The sequence below is a fragment of the Anomaloglossus baeobatrachus genome, chromosome 10, assembly GCF_048569485.1.
Source record: "Anomaloglossus baeobatrachus isolate aAnoBae1 chromosome 10, aAnoBae1.hap1, whole genome shotgun sequence".
In the NCBI taxonomy this organism is placed as follows: Eukaryota; Metazoa; Chordata; class Amphibia; order Anura; family Aromobatidae; genus Anomaloglossus; species Anomaloglossus baeobatrachus.
In genome coordinates this window covers 35,154,941-35,163,238 of record NC_134362.1, presented here as the reverse complement: position 1 = coordinate 35,163,238, position 8,298 = coordinate 35,154,941, and the positions used below count along the sequence as shown (strand labels likewise).

General features: G+C 48.6%; 1 protein-coding gene across 1 annotated transcript in view; it reads right to left on the bottom strand.

Annotated features, from left to right (window-relative positions):
* Positions 1-1,268: 1,268 nt before the first annotated feature.
* SBF2 (SET binding factor 2) overlaps positions 1,269-8,298 on the bottom strand; it is a 321,660-nt gene continuing 314,630 nt past the window's right edge. The window contains exon 41 of the mRNA XM_075325834.1: positions 1,269-2,426. Coding sequence (XP_075181949.1) covers positions 2,328-2,426 — 99 coding nt within the window. The 3' untranslated portion in view covers positions 1,269-2,327. The remainder of the gene's footprint in view (positions 2,427-8,298) is intronic.

Genomic DNA, 8,298 nt, shown 5'->3' with positions numbered 1-8,298 from the left:
AAAAAAATAATATACAAAAAAAAACAGGTGTGCAAAGTGTCAGTCTCACGTGCGACCATTAAAAAGAGTGATACAAAAAGCGCGCGCGCACACACACGGGGGACTGATACGTAGAGAGATATCTAGGCGGAGGCTTTCAAGTTTCATATATAGGTATTTGTGTGTTTTTGGCACTGTGCGCTTAAGACGACACCAATTTATGTGGTCAGAAACCCCCCTCCATCCCCATCCCCCCCCCCCCCAAAAAAAAAAATCACAAGAAGTCCCTGATTCATCCTCTACAGTCCCGTAGTTATTCCCTGGCTCCTATATGGCGACAATGCCTAATTTGGCCAAAATACATGATCCCATTAGGCAGCGAGTCTGGCAAGGCATGGCAAGTTGTAGGATCATCACAACTAGATAGATTTGAAATTCAGAGTCTTGGGAAAGCTGGGTGAAATTGCACCATGGAGCTTTATGGCTATATTGGTCATCACTCGGCTTTCCCAGAAACTGATAAGACTAAGAAATGACTCTAGAGATTCTTTTTTATTTGACAGAACTAGTTTGCATTAGGCAGCGAGTCTAGTAAGGTAGGGCAAGTTGTTGGATCACAACTAGATAGATTTGCCATTTAAAGTCCTGGAAAAGCTGGGTTAAATTGCACCATATCGGTCATCACTCAACTTTCCCAGGAACTGATAAAACTAAGAAACAATTCCAGAGATTCTTTATTATTTGACAGAACTAGTTTGCATTAGGCAGCGAGTCTAGGAAGGCAGGGCAAGTTGTGGGATCGCAACTAGAAAGATTTGCCATTTAAAATCCTGGAAAAGCTGGGTTATATTGCAACATATTGGTCAACACTCAGCTTTCCCAAAAACTGATAAAACTAGGAAATAACTCCGGAGTTTCTTTTTTATTTGACAGAACTAGTTTGCATTAGACAGCGAGTCTAGAGATTTTTTGCCAGCCAGAGTCCTGGAAAAGCTGGGTTATATTGCACCATATCGGTCATCACTCAGCTTTCCCAGGAACTGATAAAACAAAGAAATGACTCCAGAGATTGTTTTTTTTATTTGACAGAACTAGTTTGCATTAGGCAGCGAGTCTAGTAAGACAGGAAAAGTTGTGGGATCACAACCCAACTAGATAGATTTGCCATTTAAAGTCCTGGAAAAGCTGGGTTAAATTGCACCATATTGATCAACACTCAGCTTTCCCAGAAACTGATAAAACTAAAAAAAAACGACTCCAGAGATTATTTTTTTTTTTTTTTGGGGGGGGGGGGGGAGGTGGATTTTATGGTGATGGGTTTGGTTCCTGGTTACCCCATACCTGCCGAGGTGAGACGTTTATGGCTGTTTCTGCAGGGAAGGGGGGGTTAACTTTACAAGCAATCGACGACATAAGAAGATACAAAAAAAATTATTTATATACAGTACAAACCTTGTAATAGAAGAGCGACGTATTAACAGTTTAAAATGACTCCAGTCAAGAGAGAAAAAGGGAAAATATCGGAAGTGGTCAGAGAGGATTTCATCCGGAGGGAGGGTCCCCTAAACACATAGGAAAAAAAAAAATAAAATAAAAGGGGTTTTTATATTTGGAGGAATTGATGTGGGGTGTCCAGTGACGGCAACTCACAAACTATGTACATACGGACTCCGAACACTCCTTCATTACGCCCGTCCTGTAGCTTTAAGTGCGTGTGCTTTGCATACGATGTGTAGTGCATTTCTAAGTATATACAATAAGGAGGGCTAACCCCGCACCCCGGTGGGCCGATATCCCGGGCGTTGACCCTCCTCGGAGTGTTGTGTGGGTGGGGGAAAAAAAAACCCGACACGATAAGAGAATAAAAAGCACCGCACTGCACTATAAAAACTAAGCACGAGGCTAAATACTGCACTAATAGAGGGAAGAACAAAAACTGTACAGGGTTCTGTAAACTGCTCGGCCTGAGACGCTCAGACTTACCGCTTGCTCCACCCTTACACTCCGCTCCCGGCTCCCCCCCTGTTGTAGTAAACATTTTTTTTGGGAATGTTTTCGTTTTAGCTGCATAAGAATTACTTGGTCTTTCGAAAAACAACAATAAAAAAAAAAAGGTTTAAGATTCCAAAAACTTCACATCCGGCACCAAGTGCTGGAGCTAGAGAGGATCTACAAACCAGCGCTGCCGCCTCACAGGAAGAACTCTACAACAGTCCCGGGGGTGAACGGCAGACGTCAGCTGTCTGGAAGGAAGGGGCACTTAACCACAGAGCACAAAAGAAAAAAAAAACACAGTCCTTCCTATCAAGAGGCGACATGGCCGGTGGCCTCCCGGAGAGGGCGGCGTTCTAGGCGTCCGATATACAGCTCTGGATCTTGTCCATCCACTGTTGGGCACTTTGTGCATCCTGAGCGCAGAAATTGTACACTCGCTTGCTGGTTTTTACCTGGAAGGAGACAAAATCAGTGTGTAATGAGTCAGGGCGAGCTCTGCAAGGTCACCTCTACCCAAATGTTTTTATATATATAAAAAAAAAAAAAAAAAAATAAATTTCCATGACGATCAGCCATGCTACGTTGCCGGGCTCTGCTACGTTGCTAGGCTCTAATATGGCATTTCACAGTGTCTGCTGTCATACTCAGCTCTGCCATGTTGCTGGACTCTGCTACACATTCACAGCATCTGCTGTCATACTCAGCTCTGATACATTGCTGGGATTTGCTACACATTCACAGTGTCTGATTTCATATTCAACTCTGCTACATTGCTGGGCTCTGCTACAAGTTCACAGTGTCTGCTTTAATACTCCGCTCTGCCACACTGCTAGACTCTGCTACATATTCACAATGTCTGCTGTCACACTCAGCTCTACTATGTTGCTGGGCTCTGCTACACCTTCACAGCATCTGCTGTCATACTCAGCTCTGCCACATTGCTGGACTCTAGTACGCATTCACAGTATCTGTCGTCATACTTAGCTATGTACGTTGCTGGGCTCTGTTACACATTCACAGTGTCTACTGTCATACTCAACTCTGCTACTTTGTTGGGCTCTGATACACATTCAGTGTCTACTGTCATTCTCCGCTCTGCTACGTTGCTAGGCTCTGCTACGCATTCAGTGTGTCTGCTTTCATACTCTGCTCTGCTACGTTGCTGGGCTCTGCTATACATTTACAGTGTCTGCTTTCATATTCAGCTTTGCTACATTGCTGGGCTCTGCTACACATTCACATTGTCTGCTGTCACACTCAGCTCTGCTATATAGCCACTGTGCGGCTCCTAAGAAACGACTCCAAAGATTTCTTTTTTTTTTTAATTTGACAGAACCAGTTTTTTTTTGTGGAGGGATTTTATAGTGAAGTGGTAGATGGGTTTGGTTCCTGGTCACCCCATGCCTCCTGCTATACTCAGCTCTGCTACCTCACTGGATGTTAAACTGTTACATCGTGACTTCTGAAGTACTCAACTTTGCTCCATCGCTGAGTTTTTGGAGCTACTCATCTAAGCGTCATCACTGGACTCTGCTGCAAAGCTGCAGTGAAGCTCCTGATGGACTTTGTTACTATACACCATTTCTCTGGTCTCCGTACAGTTTCTGCCGCACCGTGCACTCAGTGAGCGCAGCACGCCAAGTGCTCTTCTGCACAGTGGACTTCAAGGATCCGCCTCAGGTTAGATAACAGATCGGGTCTATCTTTGTATTATAGGCTGCACTCATTTGCTCTGCTCCTTATCTATAGCCTATTTTCTTTGCCCTCCCTGAGACTGTACAAGCTTTCTCCCCTGTCCACATTATGGCAATCTGTGTACCACCTCATCCCCACTTCTAAGTTTCAGCAAATGCCTCAAGAATCCTATAATACTGCAGAAAACAGCAAAGTTCGCTTTCCAGCATAGAGCGGGGACGAGAATCTGGTGACCAAGTAACACAAAAATGAACCGCATGAAGCCTAATCCAATTAGTAATGGAAGCAATATCCTGAATATGCACGCTCTCATGGGATGGACAATTTACAGCCCCCCTATTAGGTACGTCCAGGGCTGTTTTATCATGACATCTGTAACATCTCATAATGTACAAGTATCTGTCCTGGTGACCGGTCGCCTTTAAATCACACTGTATGTCATTCTCAGAATCTGCGGGAGGAGTGCAATCTGTTTAGTAACCCAAACCGGTGCACCGTTCTCTAGGAATTCTTCTTCACTGTCTGTTGAGAAAGGTCCCCTGGTGCGGGGTGCCTGCACCGGTCCCCTGGTGCGGGGTGCCTGCACCGGTCCCCTGGTGCGGGGTGCCTGCACCGGTCCCCTGGTGCGGGGTGCCTGCACCGGTCCCCTGGTGCGGGGTGCCTGCACCGGTCCCCTGGTGCGGGGTGCCTGCACCGGTCCCCTGGTGCGGGGTGCCTGCACCGGTCCCCTGGTGCGGGGTGCCTGCACCGCTCCCCTGGTGCGGGGTGCCTGCACCGCTCCCCTGGTGCGGGGTGCCTGCACCGCTCCCCTGGTGCGGGGTGCCTGCACCGCTCCCCTGGTACAGGGTGCGTGCATCCGTCCCGCGGTATAGGATGCGTGCATCGGTCCCGCGGTATAGGATGCGTGCATCGGTCCCGCGGCATAGGATGCGTGCATCGGTCCCGCGGCATAGGATGCGTGCATCGGTCCCGCGGCATAGGATGCGTGCATCGGTCCCGCGGCATAGGATGCGTGCACCGGTCCCGCGGCATAGGATGCTTGCACCGGTCCCGCGGCATAGGATGCGTGCACCGGTCCCGCGGTATAGGATGCGTTGCACCGGTCCCGCGGTATAGGATGCGTGCATCGGTCCCGCGATATAGGATGCGTGCATCGGTCCCGCGGTATAGGATGCGTGCATCGGTCCCGCGGTATAGGATGCGTGCACTGGTCCCGCGGTATAGGATGCGTGCATCGGTCCCGTGGTATAGGATGCGTGTGCACCGGTCCTGCAATATACGCGTAACATTGTTTCTATAGTCACGGTTCTATTTCTGAACTCTCCACGCTGGACGCTGATGTCATGGGCTGGAATTTTCGGGCCCCACCCAACCAATCCCCAGGTCCCAGATGGCATCTGGAAAGAAGCTATAACATGTCTGCATCCAGAAGGAATGTATTGTTTCATTCTATTATCTGCTTCTAATTACACCGAAACCTTGCCTTTAGCTTTACATCGTTCTCGTTTCCATACTAGGACTTTGTCCATTGTGTTTGTCACGGACGCTGACGGGGCAGGAAAGGAAAAACAAAAGCGCACGGACACAAACAGATGCCCCCAGAGTAACGCCTCGTTGCCCTGCGCCCCCTGAGATTCCACCGCCCACCCTTGTCGACAAAACTCTGTTGCAAACAGTTGCCCATCACAAACCTAAAAGTTTTCAAACTTAGTTTCTTACAACTTTTTCAGTGAATTTTGTCCAGCTCTCTCCCCCTCTATCCTAGCAGAAGTCACAGCACAATCTCAGCCATAATTTAGCTGCTTGAGAAATTCCTTCAATTCTCATCTCCCTGTTCCTTTGGTCTAATTCTCATACATCTCAATGTCATAGACCCGGCATATTCCAGAACATGATGGAAAGAGATGATGGAGAAGACGAGCAGCAGACGATGGCCAGAGATCATCACGAGGATCGGGCACACTCCGGGCCCCCGCTCATGTGCTCTGGGCTCAGCCTCCACTCGCTGTGCAGCGCTCGTCCCGGGCGTTGCTCCGCAGCTCCATGTTTTGCACCGCGTTTGTTTTTCCATCGGGAGATTCTGCTTTACATTTGTCAGTTTGTATCTGTTTTGTCGTGGACGGTAATTGATCTCAGCGCTGGGTTTCTATTCTCATCCTCACATTTTTTTCGTCTTGTTAAGCTCAAGTTACGATCCCCATAAAAACATATGGGAAGTGATTTATAACAGAAAGGCGCGGAGTACGAGATGGCAAATTAAAGGGATCATCCGGGTCTTGTGTAAATAAAGCATAATCATAGAGTAATGAAACGTTCTCAGCTTAAATTATTCACTATTTGTATGATATCTGCACGCATCAATGAATGAGCTCATATATAAGGGGGTTGTACAGCCGCCTAAGATGTTCTAGAAACAGAAAAGAATACTCTAAAATATCAATAGTAGTTTTCACTAGTGATGAGCGGGCACTACCATGCTCGGGTGCTCTGTACTCGTAACTAGTGATGAGCGGGCACTACCATGCTCGGGTGCTCTGTACTCGTAACTAGTGATGAGCGGGCACTACCATGCTCGGGTGCTCTTTACTCGTAACTAGTGATGAGCGGGCACTACCATGCTCGGGTGCTCAGTACTGGTAACTAGTGATGAGTGGGCACTACCATGCTCAGGTGCTCTGTACTCGTAACTAGTGATGAGCGGGCACTACCATGCTCAGGTGCTCAGTACTCGTATCTAGTGATGAGCGGGCACTACCATGCTCGGGTGCTCAGTACTCGTAACTAGTGATGAGCGGGCACTACCATGCTCAGGTGCTCAGTACTCGTAACTAGTGATGAGCGGGCACTACCATGCTCGGGTGCTCAGTACTGGTAACTAGTGATGAGCGGGCACTACCATGCTCGGGTGCTCAGTACTGGTAACAAGTGATGAGCGGGCACTACCATGCTCGGGTGCTCAGTACTCGTAACTAGTGATGAGTGGGCACTACCATGCTCGGGTGCTCAGTACTGGTAACTAGTGATGAGCGGGCACTACCATGCTCGGGTGCTCAGTACTGGTAACTAGTGATGAGCAGGCACTACCATGCTCGGGTGCTCAGTACTCGTAACTAGTGATGAGCGGGCACTACCATGCTCGGGTGCTCAGTACTGGTAACTAGTGATGAGCGGGCACTACCATGCTCAGGTGCTCAGTACTGGTAACTAGTGATGAGCGGGCACTACCATGCTCAGGTGCTCAGTACTCGTAACTAGTGATGAGCGAGCACTACCGTGCTCAGTACTGGTAAGTAGTGATGAGCGGGCACTACCATGCTCAGGTGCTCGGTACTGGTAAGTAGTGATGAGCGAGCACTACCATGCTCAGTACTGGTAAGTAGTGATGAGCGGGCACTACCATGCTCAGGTGCTCGGTACTGGTAAGTAGTGATGAGCGGGCACTACCATGCTCAGGTGCTCAGTACTGGTAAGTAGTGATGAGCGAGCACTACCATGCTCAGTACTGGTAAGTAGTGATGAGCGGGCACTACCATGCTCAGGTGCTCGGTACTGGTAAGTAGTGATGAGCGGGGCACTACCATGCTTGGGTGCTCAGTACTGGTAACTAGTGATGAGCGGGCACTACCATGCTCAGGTGATCAGTACTGGTAACTAGTGATGAGCGGGCACTACCATGCTCGGGTGCTCGGTACTGGTAACTAGTGATGAGCGGGCACTACCATGCTCAGGTGCTCGGTACTGGTAAGTAGTGATGAGCGAGCACTACCATGCTCAGTACTGGTAAGTAGTGATGAGCGGGCACTACCATGCTCAGGTGCTCGGTACTGGTAAGTAGTGATGAGCGAGCACTACCATGCTCAGGTGCTCGGTACTGGTAAGTAGTGATGAGCGAGCACTTGGAAATCCTCAGTGTGATCTTTCTTGCGTCCTCAGTGCAGAGACAGTCATCAGGCTGGAGATCTCGTATATGATTGCCAGCACTGAGTGTGATTATTCAGACCCAGATATTGTTTTCTTCCATACATTTACTCACATCAAAAAAAGCCCTGTCGCTGGCGTGCTTTGGCACCCCGATGGTTGGTGCGGCCGGCACCACCGTTTCCACATCTGCCAGGTCTATGTGTCCCTTACAGCTGGCGTCTTCCCCGGAGTCGTAGTATCGGAGCTGTGGGGAAGGAAAAGTGCAGTCAATATAAGTAACAGATTTACGTCTCCCGCAAATTGCAAAACTTCAGAGACAACAGCCAGTAACAGAAACACCTCGCTGGTGTCTGCCAAGAGCGGGTCACAGAGGAGTGGAGACCCCTGACATGACCCCAGCTGCAGAAAACTGCAACTATAAGGCTATGTGCGCACTAGGCCGTTTTACCCACGGATTTGCTGCGGAAATTTCTTGAGAAATGTCTGCAATCTTTGTGCAGAGATTTCCCAGCAAATCATATGAGAAAAAAAAATAGCGGGGTGCGCATGCTGCGGATTTTTCTCAAGAAATTTCCTTGAGAAGATTTTCTTGAGAAAATTTATTGAGAAAATGAGCATGTCCATTATTTCCGCAGGATTTCTGCAGTACAGCCTGCAAAATCTGCAGGGAACAACCTGCGGGAAATTCGCGGCTAATCCGCATGCGGA